General features: G+C 39.2%; 1 protein-coding gene and 1 long non-coding RNA gene across 3 annotated transcripts in view; one reads left to right on the top strand and one right to left on the bottom strand.

Moving 5' to 3' along the window:
• The window catches only part of ESRRG (estrogen related receptor gamma), a 577991-nt gene that overhangs the window by 211701 nt on the left and 341561 nt on the right, over positions 1–24729 (bottom strand). The window contains exon 1 of one of the 2 annotated variants that reach the window (XM_029935646.1): positions 10698–10772. The exons of the other annotated variant lie outside the window; for it this stretch is intronic. Coding sequence (XP_029791506.1) covers positions 10698–10753 — 56 coding nt within the window. The 5' untranslated portion in view covers positions 10754–10772. Of the gene's footprint in view, positions 1–10697; positions 10773–24729 lie in introns of those variants that run through there. 2 annotated transcript variants of the gene reach the window in all.
• Positions 55–23593, top strand: LOC115288373. Its single transcript, XR_003906967.1, has 3 exons — positions 55–270; positions 9108–9192; positions 23011–23593. It is a non-coding gene; the product is annotated as an uncharacterized LOC115288373 (long non-coding RNA).

Here is a 24729-nt window from a genome sequence, read left to right on the forward strand (position 1 = left end):
TCCGATAAGAAGGCAGAGCAGCCGTGGGCTTGATCCAGGGGCTCCACCTGCCGCGGCCTGGCAGCGCTGCTCCTGAGCATGCCCACTTCAGAGCCGTCGGGAAGACCACCTTATTTTGATTAGAGTGCTTTCCTCGGGCAGGGATTTTTATTTCGGCTTGAATCTTAAACCATTACATTTCCAGTGATGCATTTTTATGTTTACAATTGACATCTTCATAAAAGAATGAAACCTCTGAGCAACAGCTCCAAAGCATGAAGGGTGCCCGCAGTAAGTACTTAAATTATTTTACACCTAACTGGAGCCCAGTTGTTTTTAGTTAAAATTTAATAAACCTTAAACTGATGACCTTTCTTCCACAGAAAGGCCCAGAGTTGCAAAAACGAACTTTCCAGTGAAATATATTTTAAGGAACTAGTGCTGAACAAAGGGCTATTTAAAGCTGAACGCTTTGTCAATTTATCAGCTTGTGAACATTCTTTTCCTGAATTCCCCACTGCTGCTGAATGTATAGAACGGTGGTGCCTTGCTTAATCGAATACTATTGATTCGAGTGTGTCACAGTGATCTCATTGAGAGTAATCAATAGTAATCCAAAATCAATCAATCTGCTCTTGCACTATCATTTATCAAATCTGAATACACCAAATTATTTGTAGGTGTCAAATTACAAAGAAGGGAAGATGGTTGAGCTGGGCAAGTTAAATACCTCTCTCTTTTTAAGGAGAGGTGCTTCAAAATGGGCTGTGGCTTGGACAAATACATTTATCTTCTCATTAAAGTATCCCAAATTTATAATGAATCTCAGTCCATTTCCGGGAGAAAATAAGATTTCTTACACAGGGCTTCGCCGGGTGAGCACAAGTGGCATAAACTTACAGGTGCCCTAACTTACTGAATGGCAGCCTTCTAGCAGTTTACAAGTCGGATGAGCTAAGTTTCAAATGGCTATCTCCCATCTGCTGGAAAACAAGGGGCCTCGACTGACAGGGGCCATAACTGCATCTTCTAACACCAGAAATGATGTTTAATAGAACTGGAGTGGAAAAAGGAATGCTTAATTTCTCCGGAGAATGTAGAGCACATGCTTATCAATGAAGGTGCTGTTGATGCTGAAGGTTCCTTTATCAACATATTCACCTGTAATTCAGTCAAGGTAATAAATCCTTCTATTCATTATAGCACATTCAAAAGCAGCCCTACTATTTAACTTGAATGAAAAAAGGCACAGAGCGTCTAAAACATTTACTTTTGCTAATGTAAAAGTGTTGGCATTTTACTTCACTCCCGATAAGCTGGTGCCAGTGGCAGTGATTATTCTTTTCTTATTCAAAGCCTATCAGCTTTTCGAAAAGCTCTCTCAATCTTATCAGGTTGTATGAACAGCACAGTTACTGAAAACAGTTTGTACTGCTCCTCTCCAAGCTATCTGATAAACCCCCAACTAACTAACTGTATTTACACACAATCACACATAAGTTGTGTCTTCCACGCCCCGCAGCCAGATCCCAGTGTGCCATGGATTTTTGTCCTGGGACATTAACTTAACAAAAATGTCAGCAGTGAGTACCCCAAACTGACAACAATCAAGAAAACACCATAAAAGCGCTCAACTAGAATGTACAACAAACAGAAACACCAGGAAAACAAATAGGAAGACTTGGAGGCAACCTCTTTGGGAGTCGAGAGGGGGCTAAACATACTGTGTATGCAGATATGGATGAATATCAGGTACTTACCTTCTATCAAAGTAAATGATCCTTTAGCACAGCAGAAAAACAGGAACAGAAATTTTAAGAAAAAATATTGCTGCAAGTGAGGGGGTTGAGGGAAGTTTTCTGGAACTAAGCAGGCATTTCCCGCACAATTTGGGATATCTATTGTGAAGGCAGAGAGGTTCCATAATGTAAGCAAAGTAAGACAATAGACAATATCACCGAACTTACCCCATAAACTGAAGACAAGATAGTAAGCAAGGCTGTCACATATGGTGACCACATTCTCAGGACAGATTTTCCAATCATTAAAACCCTCATAAATGCTCTAGACATTAAAGTTTTGTTCACTATAAGGAAATAAAAAAATTTTAAAAAATACAATTTGAGTGTTTAACCTCTTAGGATTTTTCTCATTCTTCAGACTTAACCAACTGAACAGTTCCATATAAAGGTACGAGGAAAGCATCATCATCCAGGCTAACATAAGGAGATGATCCGGTCTCCATTTCTATCTATTAAAAAATGCTTATACCAGTTCATGGTTCATACAAATTGAGAGACATACCTAATCACTTATGGGTAGTTCTTTGGAGCATGAAAGACAACAATGACACTTATAGAACATAAGAGAAATCTAAAAGGTACTTGAACAACTGCACAATGAATTTCTGACCCTGGGAAAGAAACTCTGCTTGGGTTTCTGTGCATAAATTGTCCATTTGCTCCTCACCTCCCTTTGCTGAATGGCTAGGAAAGAACAGAAAAAGGCGGCCACATGCTCCCACCTGAGCCCAACTCCTGATTCTGTCTAGACTCCCAAGAATAGAATGAGCCTTTCCTTAGACGTGTAGAGCAATAAGATGAATTAGCCAAGTGTGTAGTTCAGTACAATTCAGCTGATGGTCGCTTTTCCATCTGTGACACCATGATCCCATGACTGATGAGGCAGGTCTCATTTAAGTCTATGGATAAAGGGATGCTTCTGTCATTTACTGGACCCAGCACCAACTGTATACAGTCACTTTCTCATGGGACAAAGGCGTAATTCTCATCAACCAAATATATCTTTCCCTTTCTATGGCCATGAACAGTTGGTTACAGGTATAATATTCCCCCCTTGAAATATCTGATCTGTTTTAATAGATTAGTGATGATGAAGACAGCATTGTCAGAGTATTCCCTCATTTACGGAAAAATGAAGATAATTTAACATGGCCACCTTACATTTCTGGATAAGTTAAAGTTCTATGATAATTTAGAATTATGGAGGCCAAAAGGCAATTGACTGAACAACCTCACATTTGAATTTTTTCCTCTAAATAAGTACGTTGGTTTCTATAATTTTTTATATTGCTTGCCATTTTTGGTAACTCCGGATATAATTTTGGACACTCTTTTCAAAGCACAATAAATTCTTATAAATATAAAATGTAACAGTATCACAACTGCCTTGAAAAAAAACCTCTTAAGACATTTAAACTCATATTGTATTGAAAGCAAAGTAAACATATTTAATGTGTCTTCTATTTAAATTCTCAAAGTCCATTATCAATAAATAAATTTCTCCCTAGAATTAATGAAAAAGGAATTTTCATGGACAAGGGAAATATTCTGATCATGGAGGAGAAAAAAATTATTATGCTTCTGTTTTCTGTGCATCAATTCTTTTTAAAATTTCGCTTTTTGCATTTTGAATAAGCCATAAGAAAAGACAGCATTAGATTTTTTTTCTCAGAAATGTATGCAAAATCCAACAAAAAGAGATGCCCCTTGTTAAAGATGGATTGCTCATGCTCCTTCTGATTCTCCACTTCTTAAAAGTCTTTATTTACTTCACACATAGGAGCAACTGAGGTTCGCCACATGAGAGACGTTTAAAAAACAAATCCCTTTGTTACTTGCACAAAAGTAGAAAGATCTGAACAAGTTTAAGTTATACTCCTTTTGTGTGTGTGTCTGCAAAGCTCATTATCATCAGTGCTACTTGCATTCCCATAGAGTGTCAAAGAGAAGTAAGCCAGCAAGCTGGTTTTCATTACCCTTCTATTAGCCATCAATCTCTGATATAATATGAGAATTTATCAGTAGCTTCCCTTTTATTTAGTAGCATCTTAACCAATTGTTTGCAGAGAAGGTGTATGAGGAAGCAAAGTTAAATTGACACGTTTGTGATATGCCTGACAGCCTTCAGTAGGCCCGGTATTAATTTGTTTTCTTTGGCTAGGTAAGTGCTCCCAAAGCATATTCCACCTAATGTGTACCTCCAATCAAAATGATGAAAAGTATATATGCAGTTTTGTTTCACTCAAAGAAATACGATGAGGCACAGAAGAATGTATATGACAGACAGCCTTTTATAATTAAAATATAAATTTACTTTCAAGCTTCTTCTTTTTTTTTTTACAATGTAATCTAACCTTAGGTAGTCTGTCCATGAGTTTAATAATAAGTATTAAATAGATTTTTAAGAGCCAAAGCCACGGCCATACGTTGCATTTCTAATTGTCAGTGCTGAATGTTACACATCTATATTCAAATGCACAGACAGATCTATGCCAGGGTATTGAAATGGACTTTAATTGACCAGTGAGAAGTCAATGTATTTAAAACTGTACCTTTTCTTTTAATGCTTTGCCCTAGTGAGCTATCTTCCAAATTACACCTTCTTTGCCATAAACTATGATGGCATAACATTTGAAGAAATCAAAACATAAGAAGCACATTTCCCCCAAACATTTTAAAACATTTTTTAATTAAAAAGGGGAATAGATACATGTATGTGCCCCGCATGCGCACGAGCGTGTGTGCATGCGCACACACACACACACACACACACAATCGAAATCCTTTCAATTTGATGGTTTTGTATAATTGATTAGAATTTGGAAAAACACTAAGAAATACTGTCCAATTCAGGGAAAAGAAACACCTGGCACTTCTGTAAAGAAAAAGTAGAGAGGAAAGATGTGTTTGCTACACTTCTGAATGGAAATTATTTTTAGCAGCTGAGGTTTCCTGGATCTTAGAAAGTAGAAGTCTAAAATGAACTGGAAACAAGAATAAGATGCCAGGTAAATCCTTCCCAAGGCAAAGACTGTCACTTATCACCCTCAGATAATAACGGAGCTAACTTGAATCTGATGGATTGGCATAAAGAAACAGCAAGATTTAAAAAAAAAAAAAACTAAAAAAAAAAAAATACCCAACCAAATATTAAATGTGCTCAAGGGTTATACATACAAGTAAAGGTAGGAAATGAATCTAGGAATTTAAAGAATATAAATAAGAACAAGAATTAGAAAGCGCAGTTAGGTAAGTGTCCTATATCAATACTCATTCTGATTTACTAAGCAAAATCACAGATCTCTAAACTTACCTCTTAGAGTAAAATTCAAAAATGCTAAAGTCTGTGATGTGCTTTAGAGAAATATAATGCTTATTAGTTTTCTATAGTCACTTTCAGCAAGAAAAAAATAAGAAAGTGACATATTTATGTAATGTAGATAAATAAAATTCTTATTTTGCATTTACTTGAGAGCTACCATGTTTACATTCAGATATATTTGTCAGGCCCTTGCATAAAAAAAAGAATGTAGCCAAGAGGTGATTCAAAACTATTTCTTGGATATGGGCCCACCCCATTAAATTATGCATTTAATATTAGTAGCTTATTTCCTATTTTGCAAATTATTTATGATTACTAGATATTGAATTTAGGAATGATAATAGTTAAAAATTCATGAAATCAGAAACAAATTTACTTATTAGGTTACCTGCTACCTGTGTTTCTATATAGTTAAGCCAATTCGGTTTAAAATCAGACGTGGCAAATGCCTGAAATACTAACTGCAGGTTAAAATCATGCCTGGCAAACTTAACTGGCAACTAATTGGTTAGAAAAATCCTGGGGATTCACTTTTTCACAGAAATGTATTATGAACCCTCTTAGCACCATAGCTATATCCTACGCATAGACCTCTTCCCATCTAGGTACGTATTTTCACATGCATACCACACATGCAAACACACACGTGTGTGTATGCTGCTGGCAGCCTTGGATTTTCAAGTACCGTATGTGTATTTATGTATTTATAATGGTATAGACCGTGTGCACGCATATACACACGGCTATGAAAATAATCCACAGCCAAACACATAAAAGGCAGTAAGAAGAATGTCAAGCGGCAGAGATGCCTGGTTGGTCCCTGCACTATCAAATATACACATAAGTATGATTGGAGAAAGAGAACCTAAATATTTCACTGTCAGAGAATGTAGAGACCGGCAATTCATTTCTATCTTCTGTGCTTTAGGACAATGACAATTTAATACAAGGCCAGGGGATGTAAAAGAGATAAAAACTGAACACACTGGGCCAGTGTAATCAAAGATTTTCTCCAGAGAGCTGGCTAGGGCCGGGGCTCATATGCACTTATAACAGATCAACATTGTATTGTTTCTCTCTCCCATGCATTGGCTATGAAGCAAAATTTCAAACTAAGCTTATATTCTACAAAGACTTCCAAGTTCTGTCTAAGCACCTCAAATGCTCTCCTCCTATTTCTCAATGCCTAATAGGTGGTTCTAAAAAGTTTATTTGCTATTCATTGGTTTAACAGAAATCACTGCTATTAATTGCCACTTGTATGACAGAGTATCAACCATAAACACCCATTTTACTTTGTTTTATGAAATCATAGAAGCAAAACCTTCAGGGCTGCATAGCACTTTAAAAGTAAAACAAAGAAATATTTTCTTGAGTCACTAGGCTAAAACAAATGTTGAGGTATTTTTCACAAGTAATACGGACTTCAGACTGGGAATCATGCCTACCTTCCAAAAGAAGGGGGTCCTCTTTGTCTGTAGTTCTTGCGGGAGTGAGGTATTGTGAAAGTATTGTTAAATAGACTCATAGAGAAGTTACCTGCTCTCTTTGATGAATAGCACTGTGTATCTAAAATTAATTGCAAAAGTATGGCCCAGCTAATGAGATGGTCCTTATCTTTTCTCAGCAAAGGAAGCACAAGTATTTTTCTGCTGGCTCAATATTTTATAAAAATGCCTAAAGTGTTATTAACTAAGTAAAAATCTGATTAAAAGACCTCAAAGACACAAATTATTGTAAATTCTAAAACCTGGAAAATCTGGAGGAAAGCCTGATTTCCTATATTATTTCCTTTTGAAACCTTAATTTCTTTTCTTTTTTACTTTGAAAAGAAAACCCCCAAAAAATCTTTTCTTTGGCTTCTATTAGCATTTTTAAAAGCTGAATTACAAGATCCTTTTTTATAAGATGGTCACTATATATTACAGGTCAGATTAAATCAAAGAAATCTATCAAAGGCCGTCAATTTAGAATTTAAAAAAAAAAAGAACAATGATACCTTATTGGGGGGAAAACACTGGAAAAATGATCATCCATGCAAGAGAATTAATGGATATCCACAAGGGCTTTGCTAATAACATGGGTTAATTACTGCTCCAACACACTAGGCTCAGTAAATAAAGCAGCAGTGCCATAAACACATTAAGATGAGAGACCATCCCTATAAGAACCAGCCAACACTATCACCCTTGTCTCTGCCTAAGAAAGGGAAAGCTATTTTCCAGCCCTTTCTGTACAAGGAGGATTGGTAAACTTACCACCAAATGTCTATAAGGTAATACCTAAATGCACAGACACAAAGGGCTGGTGAAACATGGGGTGCCCATCATTTACTCACCACTCCCATTCAATATTTATTCCATTAACTCAGGAACACTTATTTTTGCTTATTCCAAGGAGGAAAATCATATGTTACAAAATACACACTATCTGGATATAGTTTGGGATATGTACAGTGGTTATTATATTTTCAGAGAAACAGAATTAATCTGTTCTCTTCAGTGCTGTGATGGGCAAGGTTACAAGACTCTTGCAGCTCATGAACACTCACCCCTAAGTGTAAGCTAGTTGTCACTTCCAGCAATCTACAGAGAAATCATCTGAAAAACCCCACCTACACCGCCTACCTTTAAGGATGCAGGTGTTGTCAACAGATTTCCAGAATAGAAACAGGAGGAAAAAGTGGTATGAGCTCCAAGTCTGGAGTATAAGTATTCTTTCTCAGAAAAATAAACTTTAAGGATCTGTTCATAGTTCTCAAATAATATCATATCTAAAGTGACTTAGGCTAGCTCCTCTTCCTAAAAAAAAAAAAAAAATTGTATCCACTCTGATTTGGGTTTTTTGTTGTTGTTGTTGTTGTTGTTGTTGTTGTTACTACTGTATACATTTTTCCTTCCTGCCTATTTTTATCTCATATATTCTGACATGCTAGTATTACTTTTGGATAGTTGTGTTTCAATCTACATTAGCTTTTAACAAGGAGAAATGAGGCCAAGAAAAATCAAATCAAAACCCCGACACAGAAAGAGCGCACCACACAAAATAAAACTTGTGTGGCTCCAAACCGGTATTTCAGAACACAAATCTGTTTCATTTGCAAGGCTTGGATTTCCATGATCAGGCTGAATTCACTAAACAGCTCCCTCCTTGCCTTGCCTGTTTTCGAGTGTTTCAATTGCCTTTCCTTCTTCCAACAGCTGTGACAACTGTTAAAACAGTCAGTAAAATTAAGTCCGCTCTATAATCCTGTAGTCAATGTTACATTTTAATCAGAGGTTGAAAGGGATTCGTGTGATGAGCACACTCATTTAGAATGATTAGACGGACACATATGTCAAAATGAGCAGATAGATTATTTTCATGTATTTATGCTATCAGTTATTACTGCTGTTAAATGTGAAACAACTTTCAAGTATTATGCTCTTTAATGTGCTGGCACATTTCCTAAAATAAAAAAAAAAAACACAGAGCGATAGGTTAACATTTTAGACTCTCCTAGTGGTGGTCAATAAATTGTATGAATCTTTTTAATAGCCTCCAAAACAGAAACTGTCTAATTTTTCCTCTGAAACTGCATAACTCTGGTTTCATTTTTGTGGATACACACACGTGATAGGGTTTAACCCGGTACAATTACTATGAATATTAATAGCATGTATAAATTCTGTGGTTTATTAATTGAGACAGAGAGGCAGATGCGTTGCTTAGCATTAGATCTTTCTGTCTGTCCAGTGAACCACGTAACCGTCAGAACTGCATCCAGACAACAAATCTGTATTTTTTTAAAGATGACTTTTAATTGAGCCAAAAAGAAAGCTAGTTTGAATCTTGCGCCAAAGCCAAAAGGACATGTGCCCTGATTTCATTTAAATGCATCTGCTTTAAGAGGCTTATCTAAACTAATTATTCAAATTAGCTATAAGAAGTTAAATTCAAGAAAACTACTTTAAAAAGAAGCCTCTGGGGGATTTTTAAAGTTTGTTTTGTTTATTTATTTACAGGAGAAAGTTCAGAATCTGGGTGAGCTTGGATAACGCCTCCTTCCTGACACGAAGACATTTAGACTCTCCAATTCTACAGCCCCAGGTGCACCAACCTTCAACCTAGAGTTGAGTGGGCAGTCCTACCTTTGTTTATTTTTCATTTTTATTTTCACAATTTAAGGTTGTTTCCAGCTTTGAGTGTTTCAAACTGTAGCAGGTACAACCTTCCAATCTTTCAGTTCCTCCCTACGTCCATCTCTTGGAGAATATACCTTGCGTGAGTGTGTCTGTGAGGGTGTGTGTGTGTGTTGTGTGTGTATGCACGTGCGAGTGTGCATACACATCTATGCACACAGTCACACTCATACAGTAATGAGCAGGCACTAAGACTGCAAGTCACTTTTCATCTCTTACTTAATTACAAAGCAATGCAATATGCAGTCACTAAGGACAGCTAGTGGACATCTACCTATAATGCACTACCTTGTCTTTGAGAGTTTTATATTTTTTTCACAATCTATAGAGAGATGTTTGCCAAGAGCACTCTTTTCAGAATTATAATAGTTGGTATTACTGTAATGTGAAAGCAAAGCAATATAACTGACTCAACAGAAAGATGATCCAGTGACAGCTCCCGGGGTATACTAATATTTTATCTTAACAGTGGGTTGAAATTAAGTTTATAACCTACTCGTTTACACAAGAATGCCTAATTTACTTGCCCTACCCCCCATTCGCTTCTCCCCCACATTTAGGGTTCCAAGTACATATATATGTGTGTGTGTATATATATATCCATATGAGTAAAGATATTCATAAATATGAATTAAACTGCATGTAACAACAAAAGTACTTTTCTATATTTTCTGGACATGATGCATGACACAAATCCACAATCTCAACATCGTCTATTCAAGGGGAAATTTTAAAAGTCACTAGTGTTTCTTCTTTAGTTTTTTTCTCCCCTTAAATATTTATAACGTGTGAAAATCTCATGTTACTTAATGGACTGATTTGTCAGTTAAGTGCCGACTTAACGCTAACCATGCAAATAACATTATTCTAGCCCTGAATTGCATAGGGCTAGTTTTTAAATTGTTCTCTGAAGGAGAATTAGTAAATGTGCAATTTTGCCTCTAACTCTGCGCGGTAAGAAATGACAGGGAGCTGAAAATATCTGTCAAACTGCAAATACATAAGAGGCACTCAATAGTATAAATCATTTTGAATATTGTATTTTAAAACATCTTTCCTTGGGAAAATGGGTCCTAGTAAAAGATGCATTTTAACAGTTCACTAAGCATTTGTGCCAAGTGCCTATTCTTAGCACCTGAATAAGAAGTGACTGTCACACAGCTGTTTTACTGACAGTCACTGAGCTTTGCCTCAAAGGTAACATTGTAGTCAGAGAACAATTCTCGACTTACTGAATTAGGAGATCACCCTCAACACAAAAGGCACAAGACAGACACAAACAAGCACTCGTGCACACAAAATACCCAGGGCATTACCTGAATCAGGGTGCAAAGACACATTCCGTCCACCGCCCCCCCACCACGCGCGCACCCCCACGACGAGTTTTTAAAAAGGAAAGAAAAAGGTACCTACTCTTCCTCGTAGTGCAGGGAAAAAGATTCAGGAAGGCAAAGTTCTACCGAATCCATGTGCGACCGGCAACCATTATTTGTGCACCCCAGCTATAAATCAAAGTTTCCTTGACAGAGCACAGTACAATTAACACAAATGTCCTCCTAGTGACAAGCCTATAGGCACAGCCAGTTGGGACCAAAGCTCTCACACTCTCCTAATCAAGGACTTAAAGCCCCGATTGGAGCTTATTAATATGAAGTAGGGCTTTACATATGCAGTCCCACCGGCCCAGCCGCGCAGCCGATTGGGGGGCCTCTGCCCAATCAGGAGGGAGGCGACGGGAGGCTGCACGGAGCGAGCGGAGCCAGGCAGGTAGGAAGGGTGCAGAGAGCCGAGGGGACGGAGAGCCGGCGCCGGGAGAGAAACGGGGAGCGGGGACGCCTGCACCGACAGGCTCCCAGCAGAGAACTGGGCTTTTTCTTTTCTGTCTGTCTGTCTTTCTTTTTCGGGGAAGCTGCAAAAGAAACATAACTAACTTAACTCTCTAAGCACTGGAGGGATTTGTCTTGGGTCTCTAACCTAAGACCTATTTTGCCTTGAAAAGAAGAACTCACGCACACTCTCAGTTAATTTGCGAAAGGATTCCGCGGAAGGTAGAGAATTAAGTTTGTCCTGCCGTTGTCTTGTGTTTTCAGCCCCGGGGGGGGGGGGGGGGTGCTGCTTCTCATGTAGTGCTGTACTTTCCCGTGTATTCGTGATCGCGTCTTTTCCTGGTTTCCTGATACATACTGGGCGTTTTAGAAATCAAAGACATTCTTCTAAATTGTTCGGGCATGTGAACCCCTGGGCTCCTCATCCCTGAGGCGGAAGGCAGTTTTGCACAACTACGGAAGAGGAGATAGTGCATCAATACAATTTGAGGGAATGCTCATGCAAATTATAAGTGTCAACATTTATTTACCTGCTCTAGCCCTACATATAGATACATAATGCATAGCTTTGCAACTGCAGGACAAACTGGCTTCTCCAGTTACAGGGGTGAGGGTCTCCGGGCTGGAGGGGAAATATTACACCAAATCCATCTCTGCATTTTACAAAATAAACACCGCGGGAGGGGGGGTATGGAGAGCACAGTGCACTAAAAGTGTTCTTAATCATATACTTATTTCAATACAAGCTTCCAAACTGGGAAGCATATACAAATATATGCTTTCACCCAAAGCATCAGTTTCCAAATAAAATGCAGTGCACATATTTGTATCTATACATAACACACTCCGAATGCTTTAAAAAATCAACCCAGAAACATTTTGTAAATCATCACACTCTGGCCACTACTGATAATAATTGAGGAAACTAAGAATTCCCAATCAAAAGTGTTGTTTTCTTTTTTTTTTTTTAATGCAGTATAAGAAGAGAAAGGTTTTTTTCCTTCAATAACATGTAAGGAGTTTTAGTTTCCAAATAACAAAGAGTTTTCCTCGGTCCTATTTTAAACTACAGGCTATTTTGTACTAGCAAATGTATTGGAATAGATGCCAGCTATTTATGACAAACTGCTACCTTATGGAGATTAGAGGACCACAATTTTGATATAATTCAGCTCTACTGCTACCAACCTTTTGCATCTTAAGCGTTGCATGATACATATAAATAGTATAATCTTTGAGATCAAAATAAATTAGCTCCGATATTGAGTGTGTGTTGAAGTCACTAAATCAGAACTCAACTCTCTCTCAAGGCTTTCAAATTTTCTGTCTTAAAAAAAAACCACGAAAATAGAACAGCCACATTAAAATTCAGAATGTAAAAATGACAGACATGATTTGGTCCCCCCAGAAGAAAGCAATTTCCCTGCCATGTATTTAGCCATATCTAAGATATGGGCCTGATTCCTTTCATTTGTGGTCTAAATTCATACAAGTTCTTAGATGAGAACTCACATAGCAAAAACTGTGCCTGAGAATACTGAATAAAAGCAGGTAGTAAACGCTTAATTACCAGGAGCATTATGCTGTCTATATTGTTAAATGTGAACTCTGCAATTAAGATGTAAATTTGGTTGTGAGCAGTGAATTAAAAGAGCTTTGAGATGTAGAAGAAAATCCAAGCATTCCGCAGACACCCAGAAAAAAAAAAAGAAAAAAGATTTGTCCATTCAATCTAAAATGAGACACGTAATCATTTATAATTAAAAAAATAAATAAAAAGCCATTTGAAATAGAAACATGATTTTTCTAAAATACAATAAAAAAATAGGGAAGCTGCATTAGAAAGAAAGAAAAATATCTTTGGTTCAAAGATTACGATCTTCATTTCTGAACAAACTAAAATTCCCAGGGTAATTAACAGATCCAATTGTACACATTTTTAAACAATATATATACATACCAAAAAAAGAGTTTCTTATATTTTTCCTGAAGACTTTTTTTTAAAAAAAATAGAAATTACTTAATGTTATTTAATGTACTCAATGCATCTTAAAATACTTCACACACTCAGGTTTTGCACCTGTGCAGAACCCTGCATTGTATTTGGTTCCTTTGCATTATCGTGCTGTGATGGAACCTGTTTATTACTCCTTTGGAATGGCTTTTTAAAGACAAGATTTGTAGTCAATTATTTACCGAGGGACCTTAAAGTCACCACATTTCATAGGAGTTATCTTGTACTTCCTGTAATTTTCTGATTTCCCTTTGGGCACTTATTCGCCCCATTATGAACCATTTGATTTGACTGGAATATATTTTAAACATACTTAGATTCTTCCACGTAGGTCTTTTCTGTGCTCACAGAGAGACATGCACAAACAGGCAGTGTATAGTCCCCACTGATCTTTCCCGGACCGTATTTCATCAGTGCGAGGTACAGTGTCCACTGAGCCAGCTGCTGTCTGATTTACCAGAAGGATACTAGTGTATACACACACACAGATTTGTATGCTTCCCTTTGGGAATAAAGTGTCACTTGTACATGTCAAGGACCGGAGATTACACCTCCTGTCTTGAATCCAGTTTAACCAATTTAAAATATTATCTACTGCACTAAACTTGAGAGATGGCTTCCAGAATATTTTATAAACACACAGCTTAGTCATCTCAAGAATCTTCCCTAGCCACAGTTTTCTCACCTTGGAGGAGGAAACTGTGGATCATCACAGGAAACAAACACATCGTGAGCAACACTGAGCATAAACCTTTTAGAATCGCAACGACAGAGGATATGAGGAAAAAATGAAACAAACAAATAGATAAACAGCCTAGAATAAACACATATTGCTAATCAGGCAATACACTTCACAGTCTTACCACAAGGAGTCCACCCAAAGCAGGATAAATGGAACTAAATAAAAGGACCTCTTAGGACGATTTCACAGAGTATTAATAAATTAGTTAATATCCATCTACTACGCGTCAGGCCCTGGGCCCATGCATAGTTTCAATCTCTTTTTCCTTAAACAGTGCAGTCACAAATATCCAAACAACCTCATCCTTAGGCCCCAACTCCTGCACAGACACCAGCAGAAAATATAGTTCATTTCCATTTCAAAAAAACCCAGAATGGCAACAAGCAAAACACTCAGCCACAAACAAAAGGTAACTTCCTGTTTTCTAAACTGGAAACGTTACTGTGCTTTAGTCAGAATCATTTCCTAAAACATTCCAACAATGAATCCTTATGTTGCTAAAAGATGACAAGAAATGCTTCATCTTGCCATTATTGTGTATGAATAGCTATTTTTAGTTCCCATCTTCCTTTTGCAAAAAGTAACAACATGTATTACATGTTTTAAAATGTCTATAGTTGTCACACTATTTTTGAAGTGAATTTTATTTTATTTTGCACATTGGTCTTTGGTTAAATATTTAAATCTAATAAAGAAGGCCCAACAAATTTAGATTTGCAAATGGCCTTACAGTCCACCTTTGTGGATCTTTCCTCAAGACCATAAAACCTTTAAAAAGCTGCTTAACTTTTTGAACCGTCTTCCCTGCTGTCTTTGATAGACTATGTATAGGATAATGTGCCATACTGCAAAAAGCAAGCCAAGACTATTAAAAACTGCTATCTTTAACCCACAGCGAACGTCCCTGGGAAAAGAACGCTGATGGGCAAGCCAGAGGCTGAGTTCCGCCCCTCTCAGGACTTGGGGTGGCCTTGAGCAGGTCCACCTCATTTGTCTCTCCCTAGTCTCCTCATCTGCGCTTTGGGAATTCTTTTATGCTATAAACCTGCTTCAGTACACACCTTTCCCACCGGGAGCAAGGGGGACTCCTTTTCCGACTCAGCGTGACTACTTTATATCACCACCCCACCGCCATCAATTCATCATACCTCATTTTCTGTTGCCTTTCATTTCTAGGGCACAGGCTTTGATATTTAAATTATTGTCTCCATTGGCAAGAAGCAATCATTTCTACGGAAAGTGATCACTTCCACAGAAGCACTAATAAAAATCTTTCCTTTTGACAAACCTCTTGTCCTATAAATCCATCCCCTTCCCAAATTACCAAGTCCACGTAAAAAGCCCATTCTCTGGGGAGCAGTCCCCCTCACCTCCCCAACACACCAAACTCTTCCCAGTGTTTGGGAAAGGGGGGAAAAAGAATCAAAGGAAGAGAAACTAATAGAAGCAATTTGGTTTCCGTTTAATTAATTCAGGATTATTTTACTTCCATTTTGTCAAGCTAATAATATACACGGTAAAATATCAGGAAAAATTAAATCATAACGTACAGTAGCTCCAATGGGAAAAGTGACTTTAGTTATGCTGCATCGCCAACATCCGTACCCTGGTAAAATACCAAATGCATTTTATAGTATCCTATGAGCCTTCTGTAGTCTTCATGGCATGTATTTACAGAGCAATAGTTAACATTTCCAGATTATACGTTAATAAATGAGTTGCAGTTATATTCTTTCCTGAATGTTAAGCACCATGAGCTAAATGCAGAAAACATTCAAGGTCAATGTCCCATTTTAGACCTTTTCAGGCGGCTGTAATATTATGATAATCAAGCTTAAAATATTCCTATAGAAAGAGTAAATTAGCCTTTTCACTTGAAAGATGATTATGATAAACAATAAACCTAAGAGAGGACAAAATCCCTATTTTTAAAAGCCATAAATTGTTGACTCAATCATGTGTGTGATAGTGTTGTCCAAAATAAAGGGTAGCTTAACTCTAAGAGGAAGGGGGAGGGGGAAGGAGGGGAGACCAAGAGAGGGGGAAGGAGGGGAGACCAAGAGAAAAGCAAAAGGGGAACAAATATGACAGATTTTAGAATAAAGCAGTACTTGCTTTGATACCAGTAAAATGATCAAGTTATCTCAACCATCCCATTCAACATGTTAGAAGTTAAAAATGTATACCGCCATGAAACATCAAAAAAGCACAAAGTATTTTTTCCTGACTTATAAGTCTGTTCAACACTATGTGAAGTTCTCCTTTCCTGTTGCTTCCTTTAACCCCTTCATCTAAATTTTCAAAGGACCACTAAAAAAAAAAAAAGTGAGCTATATAGCATCTAGTGTCCATATAACAGCCTTAGAGGCTATTAAATTATGGTTTTCTTTCTCTTTTTCTTTCTCTCTTTCTTTCTTTCATGTTAGAATTGACTGACACATTCTTTAAAGCTCCGTTTTATTAATGAACATATTTGATAAAAATCTGCTTCCCCCAAGCAAGGCACCTTAATTAGGGGTGTGTGTCTGCCATCCCCGGTAGACGTCCGGAGACCATGGAAGACCTCAGCGCCCGCCCTGAAGGCAGACTGGGCTTGGACTCCAAATATGAGGGATGAGGCTTTGGCTCAGGTCACGCCACCCCTCTGACTCTGTTTCCTCCGCTATTAAATGAGAATAACAGTAAGAACAATCTTGTAAAAGTGTTACGGGGATTCACGGAGTTTCAAGTAACTGAGCGCTGTGTCTGGTCCTCTTTGGGAGGAACCGTGTGACCCGATGGGCCAAGACATTGTGACTCGTGCCAGCTGCCTTTGCTTAATAATTTACGGAACGCCCTCCTTACACTCTCAAAATGCCTCGGTTTGGATAATAAATTTTACTGTCATCCTACACATAGTGAGCCTCCCATAAATGTTGGCCATATTATTTTTACGTCTCGCTAAATAAAAGGAGAGATCTAAAGAAATGGCAATGTCAGCTCATGCAGCCTCCATCCTTGACTAGGAGTTCAAGGTGCCTAGGACAGAAAAGTCTTCCCCCAGTGAAAAGAGCAGTAACGTTCGCCATAAGAGATTGAGTGCTTGCTAGCCTACCCGCATAGATGGGCACTGTATAATGGGGGGGGCGGGGGGCGCGCAAATATGTCCCCATCAAGCTAACTGTTGTGTTTTGCGCATGCGTGTGAAGAAGACAGATTTGGGAAAGTTAAGTGATTCCGCCGGCTCTCCACAACATTCAATCGTACATCGTTTACCAGAAAGAAGGGGAGAGAGAAAGTGTGCCTCCTCCTTTTCTCTTCCTTTAAGACATTCTTCCACATCCCTCGACCCTAGCACATCAGTCAATAATGCTGTTGATTTTATTACTAGCGGAGCACAAGCTCATTCACCCAGGAGCTCCTTTGATCAGATACCCCAAGAACTCAATTTCTTCACAAGGCTTTGCTCTTGTTACACTGAATGGCCACTAATCTATGGCAGAACACAAGTCTGGGCAACAGAGAATTACAGACAGGGGAAGACCGCAGGGATTATGAGTCCAACCTGGTTACCTCACAGGTGAGAAAAATAAGGCTCAGAGTGGCTCAGAGTCTTAACCCAGGTTTCACACCCAGGTAGGAGAAAAGCTCATATTAGAAAAGATTACATGTCTCCTTTTTCCAGTGCGTCCTTAGTAACAAGCCCCTAATGTTCATCTCACAGTTGTTGACATACACCCCTGCGAGGGACTCCAGCTGAGACAGGAGCCCTTGGGGGATGAAGGTCCGAAGGAAGAGTCAAAGGACATCACATCCCAAGAGATAAATACCCAAGTGTATACAAAATTGTCTTTCACTTTCTCCGAAAGCTTAGAAAGACAAAAAGAGTCACATATGTAAAGCCGTGGGGATGAACTGGTAGAGAGAAATTCTCTCTTTCTTCCCCAGGTATTTACTTGTCCTTTTCTGAACCCATTCGGCCTATTGTTTCCTTTAGGGATCCAGTTTTTATTAAGTGGCCACTCCTTTCCCACCTTGACCGCCCCCCCCCCCCCAGCTGTCAGGTGTGAAGCTGCACCAGCTGTGAGGGTCCCCCAGGGCGGGCAAGGGAACTCAGTAACTACTCTGCTCAATGATACAGAAACACAATGACGTCTCGAATGAGTGAATGCATGAATGAATGACTTGGTTTACTGCTGCCAAATACAAAGATTATAATTTGGTTAAATTAGTAGATAAATATAATAGAAAGTTTTAAAAGATAAGGTGATATATATATATATATTACATACATATGTATGTAATGTGTGTGTGTGTGTGTGTGTGTGTGTGTGTGTGTAAAGAAGTCAGTGGAGAGGCAGGAGCTGCTAGAAAGACAAAAGAAAAGAAACAAAACCCAAGAGGATGTGACCTGCTGTTCTAAGGTGCTTCTGTCCTTCCCTAATTAGTCTTCGGAGAGATCACATTCTTCCTCTTTTTTTCTTTTTCTGTTTTCCAAATACTCATACTAAGTACTAGATAAGGAAAAACAATTATTTATCGTTAAAACAATGCTGCCCCATCAGTACTTAAATCTATGACCCTCACCAGGGGAGTGTGAAAACATTTTCTCATTTAACCTGACAGCGATGCTTTAAAAATCACCATATCCCAGAAATGTCCTGAAAACAAATCCTGTTTTTATAAAAGCGTTCAAAAACGGCTCTCGTATACAACATAAAAATTTCTAAATTAAGGATTCCAGGGTTTCCTTGCTTAACTGTTGACAAGGCTCCCATGAAGAATGGCCACATAGCTCCATTTCTATGTGGCATTCTGCTGGAACAGCACTGAATACTGAGCACTTTCAGAAAGGAGTGGATCTCTCTTATGGGGGAGGAAGAAGGGAATTAATTAATCAACAGAAAAAGACAAAGGTCTTGCCTCTAGGCCACTCTTTTCTTCCCTTTATTGCCTGTAATTTTTTAACCAAGTCCTGAATATTCTGCTTGGTGGTTCCATTCCAAGAGCAAGACACCCGATGAGAACACATCACATCAGGGAGAGCCAAAAACATTTCTAGAAAACCATACTTTGGATGCAAAAGACAGTGAGCAAAACATTCCTTCCCCATTTCCCTGGTAGATTAAAGTAATGGGAATGGTGATGGGGGAGGGGGCATGAGGACAATAGTCACTCTGAAATCCTGGGACTCTTATCTCACCTGTGGTTTGTCACTGCACAGCCATTTGTGTCGGGAGCTCTATCCAATCAAACTTTGTGTTACAGAAAAGCAAACAGCATAATTAAAGACCCTGGTTTTTTTTAGAGTTCAGTTACCACTTGAATTAGAACACTAAATAAATCAAAGACAATTTTCATCAGGGAGAAGAAAAAAGAAACAGATTAATTCACCCTTGGATAAACTGAAACCTAAATGAAGAAGTAAAATTTAACAAAGGAAGCAAATTTTTCAAACTTTATATTTTTAAAATATAACCAGATAGAGAAGTTTAGCTGGAAATTATAATTTTTAATTATAATTAATAACCCGGACATCTAATATTTTTACAATAATTTAACATCAGCCAAGCACTTTCACAGGTAGAAACTCTATTATTATTATTCCCACTGCGTGGATGACAAAACTGAGGTCCAAGAGTTTATTTGATGGCCCAAAGGCATTCGGTTGCTACCTTGCAAAGTCAGGACCTGAATTTCTTGTTCTTTAAATTCCACCTTTCTTTCATTTTTCATCTCAAGGAGCTCCCCATAAATCTTGTTACACCTCTTTAAAAGACACACAGGCACACAGAAAAGCACGCATCAGTACACAGTGTTGCTCCCCAAAGTACGCTTGTTTTCAGAGAGTGGAATAAAGCTGCTCCTCTCAGCTCTACACCTGAGCCCTACCTTTCTTTTTGAAGAAACATCTACTTTTCTTGGCCCGTACCAACCCTCCGTAAGGTTCCGGGATAAACATACACCTTAGTAGTGAGAACGTAAAATACAACAAGGAAACCCGAGGTCTCAATTTCCCTGCTCTCTAACCGATTTCACAGAAAAGTTTGGTGTGGTTCTCTATTCATCAGTTTCTCTTCCCTAAGTTTCAGAGTAATATAGCTAAAGTGAATTCTAGAATAGCTAAGCCAAAGAAAAAAGAGGCCTAAGGAGGAGCAAAACCATTCATTATTTTGTTAAATTAAATTTTAAAATCTTCAGATATGCCTGGAAACTTTCCAAAATGTCATCATTCGTAAAAAAGAACTAGAACTGGGGCATCTGGGTGGCTCAGTTGGTTAAGCAACTGACTCTTGATTTCGGCTTAGGTCATGATCTCACAGGGTTCATGGGATCAAGCCCTGAGTCAGGCTCTGTGCTGACAGTGTGGAGCCTGCTTGAGATTCTCTCCCCTTCCCCCCAACCCCCCAGCTCATGTGCACTCGCTCGCTCTCTCGAAATAAATAAACTTAAAAAAAATAACTATAATCAACTCATATGCCATAAGAGCTTTATAAACATCAGTGTTGTCTTCAGGATAATTCAATTTCATCTCTCCAATCCTGCCAGAAGGCCGTAGAAGGGGCTTGAACAGCACACTGCCAGGTGTCTGAGTCCTGGCTATATTATGGCTAGGAAGATCTTGAAGAAAACATGGCTACATTTTGTTTCCTCTATTAGCAAAGATGATTAAATGAGACAGTATTAGCTTTAATGGGCTCTTTCTGTGGTTACAGTCTCCCAGTTTGGTCCCCCATTGGCCTCATTTCCATCGACTGAGCAGTCAGTCCTATTCAATTATTCAATCCCAATCAATATTTTGAGATGTACAGTATGTAAATGTGAACATTTTGTTTATTTCTACTGGACTTAATTCACATGCTCTTACTGCATGAGAGAGGTACACATTTATAAGTGAACTGTGTGGAATTACAAAGAAAGTATGCCTTTCTGTGTAATGCTGGCTGTCACTTAGCTCAAATGCTTAGCAACAAAACGTGCAGAGTACACAGAACACCCCTTGGATCCTTGGACGCCAGCTGAAATGTCGCCTCTTCTGTAAGCCCTTTCTCCTCGGTGTCCCACAATGCTTTGCACTGTCGACATGCTTTACCCGGTTTGTATCACAGTAGGGTTTACTCTCTGTGCGTTCTCCATTTAGTAAACTTTTTTTCTAAGTTTATTTGTTTATGTGGAGAAAGAGAGAATCCCAAGCAGGTTCCACACTGTCAGCACAGAGCCTGATGTGGTAGCTCGGACCCACAAACCATGAGATCATGACCAGGCCAAAGTTGAATGCTTAACCTACCTAAGCACCCAGGTGCCCTTCCATTTAGTAAGGTTCTTGATGGCTTTTAATCATCTGTACAGTACTCAGCACTGTAATTTGGACATTTTAGACTCAATAAATATTTGCCCAGAATAGCTGATTTTAGTGCAAATTGTCACATTCACGCCGCTTGATTTTTATGTAAATGAGTTTCAGTGTTTCTCTGACAAAATCTTGTCCATATTTTAATGGGGCTAATATATTTACTCTTTCAGGGTTAACTACTCACTAAATAAAACTGCATTTAGACTTATGAGAAAAAGAAGTGTTATTTTTATATTCCCCTTCCATCCCCTTACCTGCCCCACGGATTAGGAGAAAATGTTGACTGTGGTTTTGTTTAGTATTCATTTTACTCTTTAAAATTTTTAAAAATGTTTTTATTTATTTTTGAGAGAGAGAGAAAGAGAGATGGCATGAACAGGGAAGGGGCAGAGAGAGAGGGAGACACAGAATCCGAAGCCGGCTCCAGGCTCTGAGCTAGCTGTCAGCACAGAGCCTGACGCGGGGCTCGAACCCATGAACTCTGAGATCATGACCTGAGCCGAAGTTGGATGCTCAACCGACTGAGCCACCCAGGCGCCCCTATTTTATTCTTAAGAAGAGATCGCATAGTGATAGCAAAACCCTCCCCTGTCCCTACCCTCACCACAGGAGAGAACTTCTAGAAGGATCGTTTCTTAGTTTTGAATCATATTTTAAGTCATATTGATAAATAAATCTACATCCTTAAGCGGGCCTGTCAGGTAACTGAATGATTTACTTCAGAGCTTGGTTTTCTGGGTCGTTGTCTCATCTCTTCTGGAGAAAGAGAAAAAAAGGAAAATTCCTAAGTGTCAGTTTACAACACATGAATAGCCTTTCTAGACTGTATCATTCATCCAAAACCTGATGCTTCTGAAAAGGTAAACAATATTTTAACACAAAAATTTATCCCCTAGGGGCGCCTGGGTGGCTCAGTCCGTTAAGCATCCAGCTTCAGCTTAGGTCATGATCTCACTGTTTGTGGATTCGAGCCCTGCATAGGGCTCTGTGCTGACAGCTAGCTCAGAGCCTGGAGCCGGCTCTGGATTCTGTATCTCCCTCTCTCTCTGACCCACCCCTGCTCACAGTCTCTCTCTGTCTCTCAAAAACAAATAAAAAGCATAAAAAATTAAAAAAAATTATCCTTTCAAATTAACATCCAGCTGACTTTTAGGGTACGAGTAAAAAAAAAAAATCAGTCTCTGAAGTTCCCTCATCTTGCCCAGAGAAGTGAGGTGTGGTAGAAAGACGGCTTGGGAAGCAACGGCTCTTCTCGGTCCTCGGTCCTTTAGGCTGTAGCACTTCATGGCACTGGGCTTCAGGAAGGATAGGATGGAACTCGTGCAGCAGTTCCCAAAGTGTGGACCCCAGATTAGCAGAATATGCATCAACTGGAAGCCGGTTAGAAATGCAAATGCTCAGGCCACACAGGCTGGAGCTGGGAGGCTGGAGCCAGCAGTCTGTTTCAGTTCCCCCTGGAAGAGATTCTGACACCTGCCAGTGTGTGGACGGCTAGGGTAGAGGATCGCCCAGGTTTTCTGGCTCTAAAATTCTTCAGCAGCGTCCTCAGGCACACACCAAGCTCCGTTTATAACAAAGAGCTCAGAATTTACTTGGTTATTCGCTGACTGCCATCCGGGTTTCCTAAACTTCGTGTTGCAATGCATTGAGTCTTAGGAATCAAGTCCTACAACAACAAAAGCCAAAATAAAAAAAAAAAAAACAACAAAGTGTCTTTCACCACGAGGGCTGATCCACAGACAGGAATGCAGCTCTTGCACTTTAAAAAAAAAGTCTAAGTCCGGTGCTTTGGTTTTCTTCGTTTCACTCAGCTCGTCCTGATCCGAGATCTGAAGGAGAATCCTGAAAATCCTGAGGGACCGCTACGGTGCGGGACGAGCCGCAGACACTGGCTGCCAACTTGTTCTGAGGCTTGCTTCTGTATCGACCTCTCCTCCCCGTCTGTTTCCTCATTTTTAACAATGGTGGTGACTCTAACTGCATGTTGTTAGTAAGAGAATGAAATGAAATGGTCTATACACAGTGGTTTCAACCTTTGAAACCCTGTGATCCCCAGGCTGCACCTCAGCCCATTAATTTATCATCTCCAGCATCGGGAGTTTTTAAACCTCCCGAATTCAACATGCTGCCAAAAGCGAGACTCCCGAACACCCGGAATCATTATGTTACCATTACCGAACCATATAAAGGAAGTCTATGTGACAGTGAACGTGGGGATTGGATGACCTCGTTTCAATCCTGGCTCTCCCAACTTGTTGCCTTTGTGATCTTGGGCAAGCCCCTGAATTGTTTTGAATTGGCGCTACAGTCTTGTTAAGAACAACAATGTGATGGGGAGCCTGGGTGGCTCAGGCCGTTAAGCATCTGACTTCCGCTCAGGTCATGATCTTATAGTTCGTGGGTTCAAGCCTCACATGGGGCTCTGTGCTGACAGCTCAGAGCCTGGAGCCTGCTTCAGATTCTGTGTCTCCCTCTCTCTCTGCCCCTCCCCTACTCATGCTCTGTTTCTCTCCGTCTCAATAATAAATAAACATTAAAAAAAATTTTTTTAAAAAGAACAATCGGGGGCACCTGGATGATTGAACTTACACTCCTGATTTCGGTTGAGGTCATAATCTCACAAACTGTGAGACTGAGTCCGTGTGTGGGGGGCTCTGTGCTGACAACGGAGCCTGCTTTGGATCCTCTCTTTTCTTCTTTCTCTACCCCACCCTCACTCATGCTCCTGTTCGCTCTCTCTCTCTCAAAATAAATAAACGTAAAAAAAAGAGAACAACAATCACACTGATATAACACTGTATATTAACTATACTGGAATTGAAATTAAAAAAAAAAAAGAAAAAAGAACGTCAACAAGAGGGAAGAGAAGATTAAAAAAAAATACTGGGGGCACCTGGGTGGCTCAGTCGGTTAAGCATCCAGCTTCGGCTCAGGTCATGATCTCACAGTTTGTGGGTTCGAGCCCCGCATCGGGCTCTGTGCTGACAGCTAGCTCAGAGCCTGGAGCCTGCTTTGGAGTCTGTGTCCCCCTCTCTCTCTGACCCTCCCCTGCTCGCACTGTCTCTCTCTGTCTCTCAAAAATAAAAAATTTTTAAAAAATTAAAAAAAATACTTGCCATGCTTTACTTTATCAGGAATTTATAAAAACAAATGAGATCATGTGAATCCAAGCTGACTGTGAAAGATGCAAATATAAGGAAAGATTATTCTTGCATATAATCTATAAAAACTACTTCTAGCCTGGAGAAATGTCAGTGGCCCATGTTCTAAGTCCGGTCACTAAAAGCAAGTGACTTCTAGACCTCCCTTAGTCCTACTGATGAGGCATCAATTGTTTGTTGCTGAGGCCATGCTACTGTTTTAAAGTCCAACAGTAATTACAGAATGAGATCATCTGGCTCCAGAGTGGAATCACAGGGAGACTTTTTATAACTCTAGAAGCCTCATCTCTCCGAAACTCACTGGGTCAAAATCTCTGAGGGAGGTAGCCACACAATGGTATTTGGAGGAATACTGGTGATTTCAAACTG

The sequence above is a fragment of the Suricata suricatta genome, chromosome 3 (genome assembly GCF_006229205.1).
Source record: "Suricata suricatta isolate VVHF042 chromosome 3, meerkat_22Aug2017_6uvM2_HiC, whole genome shotgun sequence".
Lineage (NCBI taxonomy): Eukaryota > Metazoa > Chordata > Mammalia > Carnivora > Herpestidae > Suricata > Suricata suricatta.